The following is a 21,134-nucleotide window of genomic DNA, read 5'->3' on the forward strand; positions in this document are numbered from 1 at the left end:
GTGTTACCAGGGCAGTGAGCTGGCTGTAGGTCATGTACACCACAGTGCGGCTCAGCCCCTCCAGCAGGTTCACAGCCGACATCGGCGGAGTCTCGACCGCGCGCCCGTCGATCACCACGTCCAGGAAAGCAGCAACACAGCTCTGAGAGATAGCAGAGAGTGAATGAGACACCATCTCCTAGAGTTTGGAAAGAAACTTATGACAGGAGTTAAGTACTTTACAGAGCAATTTAAGCTTCTCTTCCTACTTCTAAAATCTTAGGATAAAACAGCAGGTTACTTTAAGGTCAGCGAAGAGCTAGCAAGGAAAATGTGCAGTTACTTCCAGTATTTCCTTTGTTGCTTTCCTGCACTCCTTACTCCTGTTACTTACTTAAGTGTCCTCTTACAATTTAAGAGAAAAGAATATGGTAATAAACTGGCCCTTCCTGAAGAATCTGCCGAGCACAGACTGAAAATGAAACAAGGAAGCAACAATAATATCACTTTCTAATGTGAGTAAAAATGTTACTTGTGCAATAAATGTGTAGCTCTGTGTGGTGACTGTGTAACAAATAGAATTACCAAACCCTGCAGGGATACAAGGTTACCAGCGATACCCACAGGTTTTTAAACACTTGGCAATCTATCAAAGGTCATCAGCTTCACTGTTGCTCTGATGAAGGTAACTGCTCTATGGCTATGGATGATTCATACTAACAGGAAAAGCCGAATAAAAATAGCAAAACTATGCAAAAAAGAAAGAGAAGTTACTTGCACTAACACATTTCTTGGTGTTAAAACAGACATTATGCTAAGGTTGTTTCCAGATCAAAGTGTTTTGTTAGGTTCACTTGAAAAACCACAGACAATTCAGTATTTCACAGAATCACAGACTGGTTTGGGCTGGAAGAACCTTAAAGACCATCCAGCCCCCTGTCATGGGCAGTGACACTTTCCAGTAGACCAAGTTATTCCAAGCCCTGTCCAGCCTGGCCTTCAACTCTTCAGTGTTCAGCTGAAAATACTATTTCATTTAATTTTTTAAAATATTTTCTTTTAAGAAGTATTAGGATTAGGGTTACTCTACTCAGAGTAGAAGCAAGAATCCCCAGTCCTTAATTCTAGTACTCAAGATTTCTTTTCCCAGCTTTGTGCAGGATTTAATCTGCTTTTCATTACATGTAACTTGGAAATTAAACATTTTGTAAGTCCTTTGAAAAGTCTGAGAAAGGAGGTTGCAGAAGGATGATGATGTATTCACCAAGTCTTGGATTTTTTCAGCCTGGATTCTTACTTTGTCAAATTTAGCAAGGTTGCTCTTCGTACGTGGATCTCCCTCCTCAGAGCCTGTCATTGCCAGCTGCTGCAGAAGTCTCCCAACCTGAAATTAAAAAGAAATACACAGAATAAGCCTTTCAAACCATGGTAGACCCAATTAAAAAAAAATATTCAAAAAACCTCCTCCATTCTAAATCCTTTTTCATTTAATACTCCAAGGAATACTTCTGATTGAGTGGACAGAGATTTGTGCTTGCTCTCAGGGAAAAAAAAAAAAGCAAAAAGGTTTAGGAAAAAAAGGAGTCATTGCCTTTAACAAGAAAATGTGCACACAGTAGGCTGTGAGCATCCATACTTCCCCCTCCCAGGAACAAAGCATGTTTTGTTTTTGCAACACGTCAGAATTGAGAGTTGAATCTAGGTCATCTAAACCTAGAGATTTTCAAAGGCTGCATATATTTTACTACGGAAAAATAGCAGGAGGCCTAACCCTTATTTCAGAGCACATATCCCTTATTCATCTCCAACTGCAAAACAAGCCTCAATTTAAAGAGTTGCCAACTGCTCTGCTACAGCACATGAGCAGTGACACAGGAGAGAATTGCTGCTGGGTTTTAGAGAAACACTGAGTAAAGCTCACCAGCGTGATTGCACTGTGAGAATCACTCCCTGCCCACTTTACAGACAAGAGTAAAAAGCAGGTTTCATTCCTCTCATGGAGGAACATCCTCAGTCAGACAAGTGTTGCTCAACACCTTCAGATGACTCCTCTATGTAATATCATTAAATTGTCCAAGTGTTTGCATAATTACAAAAACTGGTCATGAGGGCTGGGGAATGCTCCAAGCAGAGCATTGGGCACTACTGCCAGACAACATGGGGTTTTCATCAAAGTATTTCATTATTTTTTTGCAATATCTGGTATAATATTTAACAATAGCAAGAGCAGCACAACATCCTCTTTCACACATTCCAGAATTCATCTTATAGTCATTTTCATGCCTTAGTTTCCATCCCTTAAAACAGCTTTTATAAAGGGTATTTGCAACTCTTCTAAGGGATACAGGAATACATGCTGCAAATTTCTTCAAGTCAGTATTTTAAGCAAACAGATAAACTATGGAGCCTGCCTTTTCAGCAACAAGTAACACAAATATTTTGTTAGCATTTATTTTCTAAGTAGGCCAGACAGTACCTTCACTTTTACTGTAGTAGCATCAGTTCTAGAGGGACGAAAAAGGCCATTTATATATTTTAAGACTGCCTTACTGTGAATCATACCTGCATCAGATTAAATCTTGCCACCTCATTTATAGGAGCATCAGAAATGATGCCATACTGCTCTGGGTTGACGATGGCAGGGCAGATGAAACAGGCCAGAAGGAGATCTGTGCACATGGCTCTGACCTCCCCAACCTCCAGCCTGTCCACACACGACAGTGTTTTGTACATCTGCGACACAATCCACCTCAGGCTGTGAGGAAAACAGTACGTGTTTTGTTTGAGATAGCCAATGAATTTGTTGACCAAGGTCACCAGCTTGGCCTCGTTGGAGTCAACCATCTCTTGGACTCTCTGCTTGAACTTCTCTGTGCCTTTCTCTCCAAATAACTTTTCCTGCTGTGCTGGGGAGAATCTCTCAATTAACTTGTTTGCATCAGTTTCCAGGTGGTCTTCATCTTCAACCAGAAGTTGCATGATTGGCTCATGTAAGGTTGCAGTAAGAAAAAGTTTTGCAGAGAAGAGTCCTTCAGAGAAAAGCTTGAACAAGATGCTGAAGGCACAGGTGCCTCGTCTCAGCAGCCGCCTGGGGTTGTCGCTCTCTTTCAGCTCAAACTCAATCAGGTACCGGAGCACCTGCAGGAGGTAACTCTCATCCTCCTGCATGATGCAGTTGCCATAAATGGAGGTGAAGACTGTGTGAATGACGCTCTGGGTGTTGTCCTGGTTGAGCTTCTCTCCGGCAACCAGGCAGGATGCGATAAGCCTGGGGTTCTCTCTCAGTCTGTTCAGGAATTCTCCGTAAGCAGTCTCCTGAAATCCCAGCTGCTTGTATCCATCCACAAACTGCGTGTCCTCCAAGATTTTTGCGTGCTGGCAACATTCAGCAGGAGAAGCTTCAGCACTTTTAAAGAAAAACATTGGAACAGCTTAAGTAATTCTTAAGTAAACAAACTTACTAAGAGATGCCACATGATCTATCTATTAACCAGGCTGCCACAGTGGAAAAAGGTCTTTCCAGATAGTTACTGCAAATTATTTTCAAATTCTGGAGAGCTTGTTCTCATGAACAGAAGCAAAACAAACACGGGTATTAAAAAAACACTGCTTAAATGGCCAACAAGTAGCTTTTGGAGTAAGACTCCCTAGCTGAGGGTTGGTTTACAGCCTCCCTATTTTTAAGATCAGTACTGCAAAGACCTCCCGATTCTGCGGATTACGTGTACGTGACAGAAGCGTGGGGTGCGCTGCCCCGGTACCTGGTGATGATGAGCCTGTCGAGGTTGATGCGCTGCTGTTTGGAGATCCAGGCCGTGCGGTACAGCCGCTCCGCTGTCTTCAGCACGTCGGCGTTGAGCCTCTGGATCAGCTGCTTCTCCGAGGTCACGTACAGCCGCTCCTGCTTCAGGTGATGGGCCAGCGTGTGGATGTCCAGCTTCACCATGGTGGGCGGCGGGCAGGTGGCACAGCAGCCCTGGCACACAGCACGGAGAGGGTCAGACCCAGCAAAGGGAGCAAGTCCTGCCAGCCCCAGGGGTGAGCAGGGCTCACAGCAGGCAGGGAACGCTGCCGTGCCCCTCTCGAATCCCCCACTCTGCCCTGAGTCACTCTCTCCTAGCATTTCCCAAGTGGCAGTTCTGTTGCTCCATCACACAGCAGGGATGCTGGCAGAGAAGCAGATAGTATTTTCAGCTCACCCTGGTGAGCAGGAACAGGAGCACAGCCCTGCCACAGAGCCTGACCACACTCAGGTACACGAGGTGGGAGCCCAACCTTTACCTGAGGACATGTGGCCCTTGCTACAGCTCAGGTGACACAAGTTCAGGGAGATGAAGACCAGCCCCCATTCCTACTCACTGTCTGGGGAACAGGCACTTACTCCATCCTAAAGCCCATCCACATAACCCAGCACTCCCCAGGGATTTGGGTCTTGCAATCTCTGGCCTGTTACTTCTCTATGCACCAGAAGCACCAAGCTCCCAATGCTGCTCTTTTCTGCTAAAAAAAACCCAAAACAATATTACTAGCTAAGAAAAAACCCACCAAACCACAAATTAAGGAATATCAATACCCAGATAAGGCAGTAGTTGGAAATAAGTCTGGAGACTTTGCTCAACAGTGAAATTCATTCAAAAAAAATTCTTCAAATATTTCAATTCAGAAGAATAATTCTTTGGGCCATGATCCAAAAATGCTGTTTTATAGATAGAAAAACTAAAACAACACAGGCTTTCATAGCACAACAGCTCCACAAACTACTGTTCTATATGAAGGTAATATCAGTTTTAACTTCACAACTATAAAACATCTCAGCAGAGTACTGCACCAGACAAGATACATTCCAGGAGCAAATCCATCTAAAAATTAAATTTTGCAAGGGAAAACCCCCATCAAGTGCATCATTAATAATGACAAAGAAAGTGGTACAATCATGCAGATCATGTAATTGATGTCTTCCCCATTAGAACTAACAGCCACACCAGCTAATTTGGGAAGGACAAGGGTTTGATGCAGATATGATCTATAACAGATCATAATATACCTGTCATGTGTATCAGTACTGGAGATGTCAGAGGGCTCTAGTGAGGAGCCCTTCAAAGCAATACTACAGTCAAAATAAAATCTTACTTCTCACAGCCTGCAGTGACACTGGACAAGCCTTGCTTCGCAAACTTATTTAGACCATGCTTGGGAAACTACAAATAATGTGCTAAATACCACGTGCTGGCCCAGTGCTCTCCCCTCCTAGTGGTTGAAAGATCTGTGTTTCACTGTTCAGCAGAGCAGGAGGTGATCCTCACTGAAGAATACAGATTAGCTCTCTAATTAGGCACAGGTTTCCCATTTGTTGGGTTTTTGCGGCCTGACAACCAGGTGCACTGACAACCATCACTGCTCCTTGTGTAATTAAGTCCTTCCATCTACAGTTTTAACCTCACAACCAGAAGCCAGGCAGACACGAACAGAGAAGCTGTCACAATGCATTAAAAATTTGCAATTTTATTACACTTCATAGTTTAACAGCCATTCCTAATAAACACAGAAAACTGGGTATAAAACTCTCAAAAAACCACCCAAACTCAAAAAGACCCCAAACCAAATTCAGCAACCCTAACCAGAGGCTGCAGCTGATGCATCCAAAAATGAGATTACGACAGAAACTTGAAGGATGTGCTAATTCAGATGTTTTTAACTAGGACAGTCTCAGAGAAATGATTACAAGAATAAACATTGCTGCTACTGCCAAAGTTCTTTGTGAAACAAATAACAACTTCTTGCAACAAATTTATTTTTGGTCTCAGAATTTAAGAGCTTGCAAAAAAAACCCCAGCAGTAAACTTACTATTGCCTGCAAACACAGTAGTAACCACTTTTTAGGCTGTGAGCTACTGCTATCAGCCAGGAAAAGGAAGTTGAATCCATAAAAACACGTACAAACAAGACCTGCAAAGCTGCCTTCTGCCTTTCAGAACTTCCCACTGTAGGGCTGTGCATTTTCCATTTTGAAGTGTCAACCCACAGTCTCCGCTTTTCTGGACAGAAAGTCAGTCCAAGTGGATCTCCTGCTTCTAAGCAAGTTTGGGAAGGAAGACCCACATGGAGCACCCCTATCAGCAGCCTGTTGCCTCTGCTACAGTCCTATGCCTTTGTTTAGCCAAACTGTAAAACAAGTGTCTATTTTTGTGTCACTGGTTATAAACCGATTTAAGAGCAGACAAGCTGATTAAACAGCTCCTGAGGTGTTTCCTACACTTACAAGCAATTTCTCTCAGTTTCATTCAGGGTCTTTTTCTAGCTTTTTTGATTAGAGAAGATGTTTCCAGGATCAGGGATGGGCAAAGCTCCCTAAGAAGCCTCTGAGGAAGATGCTCTGCTTCTTCCTCCTCTGCCCAAGGCTCAGAGCGAGCTCCAAAAGCCCCATCAGCAAAAGAGACAAAGGTGTCCTGGAAACAAGAGACTTTTTGTGGTAAGGTATGATCATCAAAACAGCAGTTACATTGCTGGTAACCTTTCCTGGAGCTATGGACAATGAAAAAAGAAGAAATATACAAAATCAATATACAAAGTTAATACTCAGGAAGCAAACAAGACTCTGACACAGTCCAGAGTCCTCTTACACATGCATTAATCCACCTGTACAGCAAAAAGAGGTCAGACTCCTGCATTGTACCATTTGTGATGACACTTAAAATAACTGACAGCAGAAACCTTGGAAAGTGAGGTGAACACCCAATAGAGGAACAACTCGGGCACCTCTTCATGAAGAGCATCTCAGCCCTGCCACAGACACAGAAGCCCCTAGAAGCTGTTGCCAACTGCCATGCATTCTGACTTTTCCTTTTAAACTAATTGCCTCTCTGAACTCCAGGCCCAAAACAAGGCTCCAAAGAGCACCCTTAGCTGCATCTGTGATGCTAAATATACCAGTCCTGTGACTACCTGATAACATCCCATCAGTTGGCCACTACCCACATGTGTGTCTTATCTGCCTCTGCTGCAGAGCACCAGAAATAATGAAAGTGAGAGGAGAATTGATTCAGAACTAAGCCACAGCAGGTTACTGTGTACCACTGCTTTGTCAAGAACTGTGAAAATCCACAGGATTTTCCTGTCAATCCACAGGAAGACAACTGCATGACAGCAGCTTTCACCCTATGTACAAGAACATGGGATCAGCAGCTTCCCCAGCTTGGTAACCTTCATAAAAGTCAAAGTGGCTTGACTGCAAGGATTGTTGCTGAGATCCAGCTTTGTGGAATACCTCATCACTGCCTTCTACCACTTTTTAAATTAATTATTCTGAAGCCACAAAAGTACAGCAAACAAGAGCACAAGCAACTCTGTCTTCACCTGAGATCTCTGGCACACACCTGAGAACACCAGAGATGTAAAGCAGCAGTTTAACACACAATGTACTTCAGCAAGGCTCAGTGAAGAAAACCCAAAAATCCCAGTTGGGCAAGGTGCACATTCCCTCTCTTCAGACACTGGTATTACCAACACAGCTTGTCCTGAAAGAAGAAACTATTGAACCACTAACACACCTACCTGACACACACTGCTCCTCCCCAAAACCTCTTCCCTTTACAACAGTACAAAGAGAAGCAGCTGCATCCTCTCACCAGGCTCCACAAGGTTCACTCCAGCGCATTTGGGCCAAAGCTTCAGCAGCACTTGGCCACAGCCAACATTTAGTGACACGCCACGGAACAGCTCTGGAGCAGAGCCTCTGCCGAGTCCTCGTTTGCCAGATTACCTTATCAGCTGCTCATAAACAAAAAGGTGTCTGTAATTATCCAGCAACCTGGTTTATGACTACCACACACCACACCTGGAAGAGCAGATATCTGTACACAGCTTAAAAAGGAGTCACTTTAGGATATTTAGATATCAAACAGCCTGCTGTGGCTGAAGGAACGACAGATATTTAAGATTGTGCTATGTGCAGATTACTTTTCAATCCTGGAATTTCATGTTGATATGAAAACATTTCCATTTCTGACAGTTACTTCAAGACTCCTCAGGAACCTACAAGTAACTGTGACACAGTAAGAGCAGCTTTGCACAACAACTCAAACAATTTCCCTTCGTGATGTTCCACATATCAACAGCAAAGACTGCGTGACCTGACAGCATCCAAGGTGCCTTGCCCTGCTGGCAGCACGCATTTGTTCAAAACCCAAGGCAGTCTAGCCTTTGATGAGCACAGGACATCAACTGCTTTCTACTCTTAAAAGTCCTGGAAAACACAACATTGAATCTCCAGGTGCTGAATTCTACCTTACAATGTTTGTGAGTTTGTCCTGTGACATGCAGGAATGAGCCACATCTCTGTTGAGTACTTCTGTGATTCTGTTGACAGAAAAGAGATTAAGTAAAGTAGTAAATACTGCTGGAACACCAGATCCTTCTTCCTCCTCCTGTATTTCCTGCTCAGGGTTACTTGCTCCTCCTGAGCCTTGCTACACAAGGCTCGACTTCCAGAGCAAGTTTGGGCACATCTAACGTAGGCAGGGCAGGGCAAGGCAAAATCACTCCCTCCTGCTGAAAAATAACTCCTAAGTAAACCTGAATTCCAAGGTAATTCAGCCCTGATGAAGTACCTCTTTCCTCATTAGTATTTATAGTAGCATCTCACAAACTTTAATTCTTTAACTGCCTGTCTCTCACAGCTGAGCTAAAAGAGCCCTTTTATCAGTAGGATGGTTCACCATGACCTAGGACTCACTGCTGAACCCTCACGTTACAACACCCACCAGCTCAAACATGCATGCAACACACAAAATGCAGGTCCACTGTCTAATTGACATTAATAAGAAACTCATCCCTCATGCTTGTTTCTGCCCAGAGGCTGCTCTCAGCTAGCCCTGGACACACTGTCCATCCATGTGCAAGGAGAACCTCACTTCTTGTGCCCCATCATCAGTAAAGCACAGCATCAGCTGGCTACTAAATTATCTATTATGGCAGTGCTATGTTGCATAAAAGCCACAAAAGCGCATAACCAGGTTAAAACTTATTCCAGTTGCTTGTGATGCTAGAAAGTGGAGCTCCCTTTAGGTGAGAGTCACACTAATAAACTTTTAGTCAGAACAAGTGCAGAACTTGAAGCCGCTCAATCTGACAAAACCAACCTGTTCCCAGCCTGTTCTGAGAGCAGCTCCCTTCCCATCCACCAGGAAAGGCAGCTGCTACCGAGGAGAATATATTCTCCATGATCTAACAAATACCACATCAAAATCCGTGTGTTGAGCATCTTAAATATTTTGGAACCCTTCTCGGCTGCAGCAGTTGAAAATTGCTTCCTGAAGCCACCGTCCTGCTGCTTTTACAGAGTGTTTCAGGTTTCACATACTGCCAGTGCCATTTCCCCTCCATCCTCTTCAAACTGCAGCTTCTACTTGTGAGTCAACTGCATCGTCCACCAAAATAGCACTTTACCTATCGCTAAGTGTAGTGTCACATGCTCGCTCCGAGAGCTCCATCCCAACAGCTCTCAGGAGCGCGGTATCATGACTTTGCAAGAAAAAAAAAAGCCTGATCCTGCCTGGATCGAGTTCTCCAGCTTTAGGGATCCGTGAGTAACCGAAAAGGGAAGTCAGCACTCTCGTCAAGTTTCCAGTTTTAAACCTGCACAGCACAAAAGCCACGAAGGAGACGCGGCAGCGAGCGGCTCTCGGAGCCGCGAGGGCCCCGCTGCCAAAGGCTCCAACTCTCCAAATGCCCCCGCAAAGGGACCGCCGGTCCCGGGGCCACCGGGCGGGCAGGGCCGGCCAGGAGGAGAGGGGCACAGACGAAGCCCCGAGCAAACCCCACCAACAACTTCTGCCGCCGCCCCCGCACCGCTCCCCCCGCCTCCCGGGCGCTCTATCGCGATAAACCCACCCGACATACCCTCCTCAGCTCCGTCTCTCCTCGGCTGCCCGCCTTCCCTTTCGCTTCCCTGCAAAAACCAAAGGGTTTAGTCAGGGCCCGGGCCTTCCTCCTCCTCCCACCGCTCCCTCCTCCTCCTCAGGGGGAGGAAGCCGAACGCTGTCGCGGGATACGAGCGTGTCCCTACCCGGCCAGCGCCCCGGCGGCTCCCGCTGCGGCCCGGGCGGGCGCGGCACTGCGCAGGCGGCGACGGCGCTCCTGGGACTTGTAGTCCCGGGGCCGGCACCGGGAGCGGGGCCGGGGCGAGGCGGAGCGGGGCGAGGGCCGGGGACCGGGCGGAGCCGGGGCCGCTCTCGGAGCTTCGCTCCGCAGTCAGCCCCGGCTCCGCCCGGCCCCGGCTTGTGCGTGCGGGGCTGGCTGTCGCGCCACGGCGGGGCCTGGCGACCTGCTGGCACCGGCGGGACGGGCAGCGGCTGCCCGGGGACGGGGCCCGGTGTCGCCTCGGGGCGCTGGGCACACGCGTGTCACCTCATGCCCGACGGGGGTGGGACTGCTCTGCCCCGAGACCCCGCATGGCCTGGCCATGATACCGGCCCAGCTCCTGGTTAACCGCCCCGCACTCCCTCCCGGCAGTGTCCCGGTACCGCCCGTACCCCCGGGATCAGCGGCATCTCCCCCCCCCACCCCCACCACCGGCGGGTTATTCCCCCCGGGCCGGTAACCATGGAAACTTCCAGAAGTTCCCCCCCCCCACCCGCACCCCGCGGCCGTGGTCCCGTCCAGCCAATGGGAACGCTCCGCTTGGCTCACGCTTCTCTGTGGCCGCGGCCGGCGGGTGGAACCAATGGGGCGGCGCGAGGGGGTTGCGCCGGGCACGGCGGAGCGGTCGCGCCGTGCTCGCCAATCGCGGGAGGCCAGCTTGGTAGCAGCCGGCCAATGGAGAGGCTCCAGCGAGGGCGCGGCAGCCAATGGAGAGACTCCACGAAGGGGTAACGGAAGGTATAAAAGGACGGGCGGCGCGGCCTGGCGGCTTAGCGGCGATCGGGGCGCGGCGCTTCTGTGCGGTGAGAGCCGGGCGCGGTGAGGGCCGCGCGGGGATGGGCCGGTGAGGGTGGGGGGATGGCGGTTGAAGACACGGAAAGGTGGGGTGGGGACGGATTCCGCACGGCGGGGGCTGGGCACGGTAAGGGTGGCTGCGGCGCGGGGAGGGGTGAGGGGGGGCGGCCATGCACGTGGCGCCTCCGTTGTGTAACCGGCGGCCTCTCGGTAGGTGGGCGCAGGTGAGCGGTCGGTATGAGACTTCTGCTGCTGACGCTGCTGGCGCTGGGCGCCGTCTGGGCCGACGATGAGGAGAAGAAGGAGGACGTGGGCACGGTGGTGGGCATCGACCTGGGCACCACCTACTCCTGGTGCGTGGGGACAGGGCTCGGGGGGCCGGCCGGGCTGGCGGACAGTGCTTGGAGCCCTTCAGGGGAGGCAGGGCCTGTGGGCCCACGGGAGGTGCAGGGAAGTGGCTGCAGGCCCGGGAGGGCGCAGGGAGGAGCAAAAGGGGAGGCGGGGAGGGGAGGGGATGTGTGCAGGCCGCGGCCCCGCCTGACCGTTCTGCTCCCCCCCCAACCCCAGCGTGGGCGTCTTCAAGAACGGGCGCGTGGAAATAATCGCCAATGACCAGGGGAACCGCATCACACCGTCCTATGTGGCCTTCACCCCCGAGGGGGAGCGCCTGATCGGGGATGCTGCCAAGAACCAGCTCACATCCAACCCGGAGAACACCGTGTTTGATGCCAAGCGGCTCATTGGCCGCACCTGGAACGACCCCTCCGTGCAGCAGGACATCAAGTACCTGCCCTTCAAGGTGGGCCCCGAGTGCAGCAGTGGGGGGGCTGGAGGGGAGGACCTACAGTTCTGGCCAGAAGAGGCATCTGCTCATAGTGCCTCCCCAGGAGGATTGGTGTGTAAACAACAGTTCCTGATGTTAGCAGCACTCAAGTTATGCCTGTCATAGAGGTTTTGCTTGATGTTCAGAAAGAACCACAGGAACAAGTTGGAATAGTTGAATGGAACAGCATCTATTGTTTTCCTCAGGTGGTTGAGAAGAAAGCCAAGCCCCATATTCAGGTTGATGTGGGAGGTGGACAGACAAAAACATTTGCTCCTGAAGAAATTTCTGCCATGGTCTTGACGAAGATGAAGGAAACAGCAGAGGCTTACTTGGGGAAGAAAGTAAGTGCATAGAAGACACTGGTAACAACTTGGATTAGCAGCTTTATGAAACGAGAGAAGGGTAGGCTGAGTCAGGGCTAACCTTGCCATCCCAAACCACAGTCAGTGCTGCAGGCCCTTTTAGCAGCCCTGTTCAATGGGCTGAGGTGGTGCTGGGCCTTCATCTCTAAAGGTGGGCTGCTCCTTCCCAGCACTGCTCAAAGTGGCTGGTACTATGTACAGACTGCTTTTTCTGTAACAAAGCTGTCCTTCCCTCCCCACTCAGGTGACCCATGCTGTTGTCACGGTGCCAGCCTACTTCAACGATGCCCAGCGCCAGGCCACCAAGGACGCCGGGACCATCGCGGGGCTCAACGTGATGCGGATCATCAACGAGCCGTGAGTACCTCACCCTGTCCTGCCCCAGGGGAGCTGTGGGCTGGCACCCCCAGCTCTGACAGCCCATTTCCTGTACAGAACAGCTGCTGCCATTGCTTATGGACTGGACAAGAGAGAGGGAGAGAAGAACATCCTTGTATTTGACCTGGGCGGTGGGACTTTTGATGTGTCCCTCCTTACAATTGACAACGGAGTCTTTGAAGTTGTGGCGACTAATGGTGACACTCACCTGGGTGGAGAAGACTTTGACCAGCGTGTTATGGAGCACTTCATCAAGCTCTACAAGAAGAAAACTGGCAAAGATGTGAGGAAGGATAACAGAGCTGTGCAGAAGCTGAGGCGGGAGGTGGAGAAGGCCAAGCGAGCTTTGTCATCTCAACACCAGGCCAGGATTGAAATAGAGTCCTTCTTTGAAGGAGAAGATTTCTCAGAGACACTCACTCGAGCCAAGTTTGAGGAGCTGAACATGGTAAGTTCAGAAAGGTAAAGTTACACAGCCTTAGCTCTGGATTGGGTCTTGGGAATGTGCAGCATCTGATGCTGTGACATTGAACTTTGGAATATAAATAACTCTGGTATTACAGTCAGCTGTTGGCTACCAGGCAGCTGGGCCTTGCTGAGGCTGTGCCTCAGTTTGACGTCTCTGCTCCATAGTGGTTGTTACTTTTTATCCCCGGGGCTGCACAGTGGGGTGTGCTGGGAATACAGTCTCACAATCCTTGGGGTTTTGTCTTTGCAGGACCTGTTCCGTTCCACTATGAAGCCTGTTCAGAAAGTTCTGGAAGATTCTGACCTGAAGAAGTCTGATATTGATGAGATTGTCCTGGTTGGTGGATCAACTCGCATCCCCAAAATCCAGCAGCTCGTTAAAGAGTTCTTCAATGGGAAGGAGCCTTCTCGTGGCATTAACCCAGATGAGGCTGTGGCCTATGGGGCAGCTGTCCAGGCTGGGGTTCTCTCTGGGGACCAGGATACAGGTAATGACACCTTCACTGCCACCTAGAGAGCTGACTCCAACGGTGGATGGGTTGGGCATTGACAAGCAAATGCAGACAAACTTGGGTCTTCTCCAGTCCTTGGAGTTCTGTGCCCCTGAGGGATCCTGTCTGCAGTGTTGTGCTTTGTGCTGAAGCTGTGTCACAGTCTTGCCTTTGATCTGTTCCAGGTGACTTGGTGTTGCTCGATGTCTGTCCCCTGACTCTTGGCATTGAGACTGTTGGAGGTGTCATGACCAAGCTGATCCCAAGAAACACCGTTGTTCCCACAAAGAAGTCTCAGATCTTCTCCACAGCTTCTGACAACCAGCCAACTGTGACCATCAAGGTCTATGAAGGTGGGTGTCAGCTCTGGTGACCCATGCAACAACTGGAATTGGCTGTTGGATTTTCATTCTTGTTCCTGATTGTCATAAAGGCTGTAGGTACTTTGTTCATGGAACTGTGTCACTCACAGTTTCACAAAGTGCAAGCCAGAGCTGGGAAAGTAACCCTGTCTCATTGTTTCTTGCAGGTGAGCGTCCCCTCACCAAGGACAACCATCTCCTGGGCACCTTCGACCTCACGGGAATCCCTCCTGCCCCTCGTGGTGTCCCCCAGATCGAGGTCACCTTTGAAATAGATGTGAATGGGATCCTCCGTGTCACGGCCGAGGACAAGGGCACCGGCAACAAGAACAAGATCACCATCACAAATGATCAGAACCGGCTGACTCCAGAGGAGATCGAGAGGATGGTGAATGATGCCGAGAAGTTTGCCGAGGAAGACAAGAAGCTGAAGGAACGCATCGATGCCCGGAATGAGCTGGAAAGTTACGCCTATTCCCTGAAGAATCAGATTGGGGACAAGGAGAAGCTGGGTGGGAAGCTGTCCTCTGAGGACAAGGAAACTATAGAGAAAGCAGTGGAGGAAAAGATTGAGTGGCTGGAAAGCCATCAGGATGGGGACATAGAAGATTTCAAAGCACAGAAGAAGGAGCTGGAGGAGGTGGTTCAGCCCATTGTTAGCAAGCTGTACGGCAGCGCCGGCCCCCCACCCGGCGAGGAGGAGGCAGCAGAGAAGGACGAGTTGTAGATACTGGCGTCTCTGAATGTGGTGTGTGTGTATATATTGGACTCAGGAACACTTGTTTAAAATATTGAACTCTTAATTTGGAATGTAACTTTGAATCTTCACTCGTGAGTGGAGCTGGAACCGCTAGCCCGACGTGGCTGTATCCTGCTTTTCGTTAGCAGTTGCTCGATGTCTGGGGAGGGGAGTGGGGTGGGGAGTGTAAATGTGGGTTTAGAAGTATTGGCAGTGAAACATTATTTAACAACTTGGTCATGTGAACTTGGCGTAGAGCTTTTCTACCTGGAGTGACCACAATAAATTTGTTATTTACACTGGACTCTGTTCTAGTTCTGTGATTTCCATTACCCAGCTCCAGCCAGGATCTGGAGGAACCCTAAAGAAGGATTGAGTGCAGCTCACCCCCTCAAGGTCACCCTTCACGAGCTCATGGAAAGTGGGAAGTTTGAAAGCAGGAGCTGGGCCTCAGTTGCCTTGGGATGAGCTGGAACTCAACTTCTGAAGGGAGCAGGTGGACTTGGACCTCACTGTACTTCTACAGCAGATCCTGATAAGGAAGGGGGGGATCAAGCCTGAGTAACTGCTGAAGGGACAGCTTTTATGGAGCTGGGAGAGGGAGGTTTATCCATTGGAACCCCTTGCCTGCAGTAGTGGTGGTGCCCAGCAGTGAGGGAGAAGCTTGGCTTGTTTTCCTGCAGTATTAAAACTTCAGAACTTTAATAAAGTCTCATTTGAAAGAGACCAGTTTTCTGAAGACTGAAAAGTAGTTTACACCTAATAAAGGTTCTTACAAAAAAAGAAGCCTAATTGAAATTTGGTCTCTTTATTTAACTGATCCTTATCCACTCCATGGGATTAGTTAAGTCCAGAATGACCTTGTCTGGGTACCAGCTCCAGCAGTGCCTTCAAACACCTTGGTTCTCACCATGTTCCCTGGGCTGGGGCTGCAGCAGGACCATGTTCAGGCAGAGCCCCTGTCCCTCTGGGCTGTCAGCACCATACCAGCTGCCCAAGGCTAAGAATGTGTTTAAGGGACAGAATTAACCGCAGGGGAGGAGGCTGGTGCTGTGGGGACACTACTGGATGAGGGTGACCAGGCAGTCCCTGTGTATCTGCCCCTGTGTGTCCATCCCTCCAAACACAAACAACAGATGGACAGAGGTATCTTCAGCATAGCCCGCACCCTGCTGGAGGGGCTCAGCTCTGTCACCGGCTGCCAGAGGTGGCTCTGTCTCAGCTGGGCTGTCTCCCGTGTCCCCGTGTGCCCCAGCCTGCCAGGGAATGACACACATGGTGTGGTCCAGCCTCCCACTGGGCAGGGGAGATTCAAACTGCAGGAGTGTCCACTGCTGCCTTCCTGTAGTGCAAAGATAGAGTCACAGCTTTAAACATCACACACCAGACACCGACACCATTAATTAAAACAGTTTTAACTACTCAGTCCTGCAGTGGTGTAACTCCAGGGGGAAGCCCAGCACATGAGCAGGTAACGCGTTCCCCAGCTGCCTGGCACCCCTGAGAGCAGCCACCCTACCTGTGTGATACTTGTATGTAGTATCCAGTGTCCCATCTGGACCTATGCCACCAAAAATGTACAAGTGGTCCTGGAACACTGCCGAGGAATGGGATGCCCGTCCTCCAGGGATATCCCCAGTGGCAGGGATCTTCACCCATCTCATGTCATCTCGTGCAAGGAAACAACAGGTCCACAGTTATGCATTATACAAAACCCACATGTTTTGCTGATTTAAACAAAAGTGGTAATACTTTAAGCACTTAAGAACTAGAATTTCAGAAAAAACATCCCCCCACATCAAAGCACACAGCACACAGGTACTGCCCTGCAGTACCTCCACCCACACTTACTTGTATCGATGCAGAACAGGTCATTGTAAAAAACATCTCCAGCTAAACCTCCATGGATGAAAAGCTTGGTCCCAACTGCAACCACGGCATGTCCGTGCCGAGGAGAAGGGGGATCACCTTGAGTCTCTGGCTGGGACCAGGTCAGGGTGGCTAAAAATGGGAGTATGTGTGCATTAGAAAGAAAATTCTGGAAATTCTACAGACCAGCAACCCCAGAGCCCTGCCAAGGCTTCCCACCCAAGCCACTGGGTCTGAATTCCCAGTGACCACACGAACATAAGGGCCTGTCAAGGGAACAACAGCCACCCATCCTGTGGGACTCATGTCCAAACAGCTCAACACTTCGAGCCCTCTTGACTAAACCCCAAGGGCAAAGCTCCCATCCCGAGGGACGAATGGCCCTCGCAGGTGCTGAGGTACCTGTGTCGAACACGTGAAGCCGCTGGTCTTTAACCGGCTCTGCTCCCTTGTCTCCACCCCCGAACACGAACAGACGGGTCCCGATGGCCGCCGAGGACGTGTGGAATGTCCGAGGCTGTGGCTGCACGCCCCGCACTGCAGGGCTCTCCCACGTTCCTATTTCTAGTTAAGACATTCGATTAACCGAACAACCAACACGGGAAGAGAAGTCACGCCGTCCTGCAGCCCCGAAGCCCAGCCCCGCTGCGGACACGGATGCGGGGCACTCACCGGGATCCAGCACCTGAACGCAGCCGCGGTTCCCCGCGGGGTGGGCCCCGCCGAACACCCAGAGGCGCGGGGGGCCGGTGGCGGGCAGGAACGTGGCGTGCTCGTAGCGCGGCCTCAGTCCGCGCCAGCCGGCGGAGACCCAGCGGAGCGGGGCTGCGGACGGGGACAGGCGATCGGACCCGGTCGCGGTCGCGGTCCCGGTTCCAGCCCCGCCCCGGCCCGACCCTCACCCAGCTCCACGAAATGCGCGTCCGCGAAGGCCCCGGCGGGGTCAGCACCGCCCAGCAGCAGGACGCGGCCGGGCAGGAGGAGGCAGCCGAGTCCCACGCGGCCGCGGGGCCGCTCCCCGCGCGGGCCCAGCCGGTACCTGCGGGGCGAGGGCGGCGCTCAGCGGGGCTGGGCCGCGCCTGGGGTCCCGCTGGTCCCCCCGCCCCGCTCATCGCCATCCACCCATCACGCCCGCCCCGCTCGCCGTTGTGCCCGCCGGTGCTCCCGCCCCGCTCACCACTATCCCGGACGCGGCCGCCGCCCCGGCTGCAGCAGCGGCAGCGCCCGCGGGGCCATGGCGGCGGGGCCGCTGCCCGGGCCGGCCGGCCGGGAGTGCCGCCGGAAGGGCCCCGCCCTTCCGCCCGCGCCGGCGGCGCGCTCCGCCGCCCGGAAGTGGCGGGGGGCCCGCCTCTGCCCGAGCCAAGATGGCGCCGCTGGACCTGGACAAGTACGTGGAGATCGCGCGGCTCTGCAAGTACCTGCCCGAGAACGACCTCAAGGTGCGGCCGCGGCGGCGGGGCCGGGACCGGCCGGGGCGGGCTGGGGCGGATCGGGCGCTGCCGGGCGGGCCGGAGCGGGCGGTGCCGGTGGTCCCTGCGCTGACCCCGAGCCCGCCCCGCTCCCTTCCGCAGCGCCTCTGTGATTATGTCTGTGACCTGCTGCTGGAGGAATCCAACGTCCAGCCCGTCTCTACGCCCGTCACCGTCTGCGGGGACATCCACGGGCAGGTAAGGTCGGGCCGGGCCACTCCCGGTGCAGCCTCGGGCCGGAGCCGGTGCCGATTCCCGGTGCCCCCTCACGCCTCTCTCCCCCCGTAGTTCTATGACCTGTGCGAGCTGTTCCGGACCGGCGGGCAGGTCCCCGACACCAACTACATCTTCATGGTACGTGCGCCGGGCGCGGCCCGGCCCCGCTGGGTTTGACAGGGCTCCGAGGTGAAATCCCGAGGGGCTCCCGAGTCCCCGGGCTGGGGCCGCTGTTGGCTCCTGCCCGCCGGTTGTGTTGCCGGGAGCCCCGCGGGGTGAGGCAGAGCCCAGCTCCCGGCCCTGCCCGGGGCTCTGGGGTCATGTCAGGGTGGCGGTGAGCGAGTGCCCAGCCCACACCCGATAGTGCCTGGAGCTCCCGAGGGCCCGAGCAGATCCCGGCTGCCCTCCAGCGCTGGGTTTCTTTGTGACAGTGATGAGCTGAGAGCAGATGTGTCACTGTGCGCTTTCTCATGTGACTCTTGCTCCATGTACGGCTGTCTCTGCCTTCAGGGGGACTTCGTAGACCGAGGGTATTACAGCCTCGAGACGTTCACGTACCTCCTTGCACTAAAAGCCAAGTGGCCTGACCGTATCACGCTGCTGCGAGGCAACCACGAGAGCAGGCAGATCACCCAGGTGTATGGGTTCTACGGTGAGTCCTGCCCCGTGGCACACGTGTGCAGCACCTCTGCCGTGGCAAAGCTGCTGGCAAGGCCACAGCACGCGGGGCTCTCCGTGGGCTGGGTGGGACATGGGCTCCAGCACTGTCGTTTGTTAACACGGTCACTGTGTTTCTGAAATGGAATGTGTTTAAGGCGGAACTTGCTGCTCTTTTCCTTTGGCACATGGGGTTTCTGCTTGCCTTATGGTGCCACATTCAGTTACACAGGCAGAAGCAGAGCATGAGGTGCTGGGTTCCTCCTGCTGCTGGTGCTGGTCCTGGCCAGCAGCAGGAGGGGCCCAGCACAGGGCTCGTGTGACACACCTGAGTGTGCAGGTTCTCCTGTCAGTGTTTGCTCTGCCTGTGTTGCCTGTTTTCCCGTGATCCATGACAAATAAAGCCATTCTTTCCAACAGACGAGTGCCAAACCAAATACGGGAATGCGAACGCCTGGAGATACTGCACCAAAGTCTTCGACATGCTCACAATAGCAGCTGTAAGTGCAAACACCACGTTAACGGCAGCAGATTGTCTAAAGGGAGCTCCAGAGGTGGTGAGCTGTGCAGGCTCCCCTGGAGCATCTGGGCCGGGTGAATGCTGAGTGCTCTGTTCACGTGTTGTTTCCCTGCAGTTAATAGATGAACAGATTCTTTGTGTGCACGGAGGCCTCTCCCCAGACATCAAGACCCTCGACCAGATCCGGACCATTGAACGTAACCAGGAAATCCCTCACAAAGGCGCCTTCTGCGACCTGGTGTGGTCAGACCCGGAGGACGTGGACACGTGGGCCATAAGCCCACGTGGGGCGGGCTGGCTCTTTGGGGCCAAGGTCACCAACGAGGTAATGCTGCTGCTCAGAGCCACACAACCCAAGTGTGGGGATGGGGGAACTAAGGGGCTCAGCTTCGTGGGGTTTTTGAGTGGACTCTGCAAGACAGTGAACTCCCCTGTCACGCCTCTGCCAGTAACTCATGGTGCTGGGGAAGCTTTGCTTGTGCCAGCTGTAGTAAATGAGGCATTTGAACCTAAAAGAACAAATATAATGCCAGATGTACTAATAGCCATCTTGCTTTTGGAAAGTGTGATGTGGTGAAACTCACTAGTGTCCCTGGGCTCTGTGTGGAATGCTTTCCTAAGGACCTAGGAGAAAAATACCATTTTTTAAGCAATTCTTGAGTTAATTTTGTTGTGTCAGCACTGAGCAGACTCCTCAAGGCTCCACACACTGGCCTTGCCAGGCTCTGACCTGGTCACATCACAACAGCTGCGCTTGCCCTGTGTTGTGGCGCTTGCACAGCGTGTTCAGGAAGGGCTGAGCCTGGAGACAGCCCTGCTGCCTGGATTTCATGCTGCTCCTCAGTGCTCGGTGTTGGCAGCGTATTTCACAGGGGTTTCTCACTGCTCAGGTCTCCAAAGCCCCTGTTCTGTTCTCCCTCCGGCTGCACAGGGTGTTGTGTGGGCAGCGGCCGCTCGGGGCACACTGACCTTCCCCCTTCCCTTGCAGTTTGTTCACATCAACAACCTGAAGCTGATCTGCAGAGCACACCAGCTCGTCCACGAAGGATACAAATTCATGTTTGATGAGAAGTTGGTAACAGTATGGTCAGCTCCCAACTACTGCTACCGCTGCGGGAACATCGCGTCCATCATGGTCTTTAAAGATGTAAATACAAGAGAACCAAAGTTATTCCGCGCAGTTCCAGACTCAGAGCGTGTCATTCCTCCCAGGACAACCACGCCGTACTTCCTCTGAGCCCTCACCTGCCTGCTGTCACCTCTCCTTGTCCTGCCCCTCTACAATATACTTTTTATTGAGCACTTTGCTGCTGAAATGCTGCCTCTTGCCTTTTTTTATTTTTAAATTATCTAAATTTATTGTGTATTATGGTGTCTGTAGCAAGTTTTTTTTTTCCCCCTCCCCTAGATTAATTTCAGAGTATTTGTAATATGTCTTTGAGATTTGTACTACTGCATGTAGTTCTCGCTTAGTCCTGGGTTAGATGAACCGATTCCTTTAACCACCACGCTCCAGGAGCCGCTCGGGCCCGTCTCTTGTTCAGCTTTTTGTTTTTGGTAACTTTTAAGAAATTTCAGCAGCAAAGTCAGTGCCCGGTGCGCGGCGGGGCCGGGGCTGCCCGTGCTGCGGTCACGGCGCAGGACCGAGCCAGCCTTTTCCGAGTGTTACGTGGATCCCAATAAAGCGGTCCAAGGGCTCTTCCCCGTTCCCCGTTTGTTCCGTTTTCCTCGGGATCCCGATTAAACCCGCGAACCTGCTGCAGCGACGGGATTTGTACATTAAAGTCATTGTTCGGATTTTTTCCAGGCTCCGTTGTGTTTTTACTGAGCCCGAGTGCGCGTGACCCCGCGCGGGGCGGGGCGGGG

The 21,134-nt window shown here is 51.9% G+C and overlaps 4 protein-coding genes across 10 annotated transcripts in view; 2 read left to right on the forward strand and 2 right to left on the reverse strand.

Moving 5' to 3' along the window:
• The window catches only part of GAPVD1 (GTPase activating protein and VPS9 domains 1), a 29,270-nt gene extending 18,583 nt beyond the window's left edge, over nucleotides 1-10,687 (reverse strand). For 2 of the 6 annotated variants that reach the window (XM_005529156.3, XM_014257973.2), the window contains exons 1-6: nucleotides 10,043-10,144; nucleotides 9,877-9,925; nucleotides 3,741-3,955; nucleotides 2,542-3,385; nucleotides 1,277-1,363; nucleotides 8-142 (exon numbers count right to left, since the gene is read on the reverse strand). In XM_005529156.3, the coding sequence (XP_005529213.1) occupies nucleotides 8-142; nucleotides 1,277-1,363; nucleotides 2,542-3,385; nucleotides 3,741-3,925 (1,251 nt within the window). In that variant the 5' untranslated portion in view covers nucleotides 3,926-3,955; nucleotides 9,877-9,925; nucleotides 10,043-10,144. Of the gene's footprint in view, nucleotides 1-7; nucleotides 143-1,276; nucleotides 1,364-2,541; nucleotides 3,386-3,740; nucleotides 3,956-9,876; nucleotides 9,926-10,042; nucleotides 10,146-10,615 lie in introns of those variants that run through there. The other 4 variants (XM_014257975.2, XM_014257976.2, XM_088065832.1 and 1 more) reach the window with 4 other exon arrangements.
• A 142-nt stretch (nucleotides 10,688-10,829) lies between these two features.
• Nucleotides 10,830-14,841, forward strand: HSPA5 (heat shock protein family A (Hsp70) member 5). The gene is made up of 9 exons (XM_005529158.3): nucleotides 10,830-10,919; nucleotides 11,126-11,264; nucleotides 11,479-11,710; nucleotides 11,941-12,078; nucleotides 12,344-12,456; nucleotides 12,535-12,925; nucleotides 13,196-13,433; nucleotides 13,622-13,789; nucleotides 13,966-14,841. The coding sequence occupies exons 2-9, from the start codon at nucleotides 11,149-11,151 to the stop codon at nucleotides 14,523-14,525; spliced, it is 1,956 nt and encodes a 651-aa protein (XP_005529215.1). The 5' UTR covers nucleotides 10,830-10,919; nucleotides 11,126-11,148; the 3' UTR covers nucleotides 14,526-14,841.
• A 488-nt stretch (nucleotides 14,842-15,329) lies between these two features.
• RABEPK (Rab9 effector protein with kelch motifs) lies at nucleotides 15,330-17,642 on the reverse strand. The gene is made up of 7 exons (XM_088065936.1): nucleotides 17,614-17,642; nucleotides 17,309-17,445; nucleotides 17,079-17,231; nucleotides 16,809-16,970; nucleotides 16,389-16,538; nucleotides 16,057-16,206; nucleotides 15,330-15,879 (listed from the first exon to the last, which is right to left on the reverse strand). The coding sequence occupies exons 1-7, from the start codon at nucleotides 17,640-17,642 to the stop codon at nucleotides 15,599-15,601; spliced, it is 1,062 nt and encodes a 353-aa protein (XP_087922062.1). The 3' UTR covers nucleotides 15,330-15,598.
• A 96-nt stretch (nucleotides 17,643-17,738) lies between these two features.
• PPP6C (protein phosphatase 6 catalytic subunit) lies at nucleotides 17,739-21,070 on the forward strand. Of its 2 annotated transcripts, XM_005529161.3 has the most exons (7): nucleotides 17,739-17,845; nucleotides 17,978-18,073; nucleotides 18,164-18,229; nucleotides 18,602-18,743; nucleotides 19,169-19,248; nucleotides 19,384-19,593; nucleotides 20,257-21,070. In XM_005529161.3, exons 1-7 carry the CDS (start codon nucleotides 17,771-17,773, stop codon nucleotides 20,503-20,505), a joined length of 918 nt encoding a protein of 305 aa, XP_005529218.1. In that variant the 5' UTR covers nucleotides 17,739-17,770; the 3' UTR covers nucleotides 20,506-21,070. The 2 variants fall into 2 exon arrangements, with proteins under 2 accessions (XP_005529218.1, XP_005529217.1); XM_005529160.3 differs by having other exon boundaries at nucleotides 17,745-18,073.
• The last annotated feature ends 64 nt before the right edge of the window (nucleotides 21,071-21,134 follow it).

The sequence above is a fragment of the Pseudopodoces humilis genome, chromosome 22 (assembly GCF_049639895.1).
Source record: "Pseudopodoces humilis isolate 2021_Gansu_Grassland_sample_001 chromosome 22, ASM4963989v1, whole genome shotgun sequence".
In the NCBI taxonomy this organism is placed as follows: domain Eukaryota; kingdom Metazoa; phylum Chordata; class Aves; order Passeriformes; family Paridae; genus Pseudopodoces; species Pseudopodoces humilis.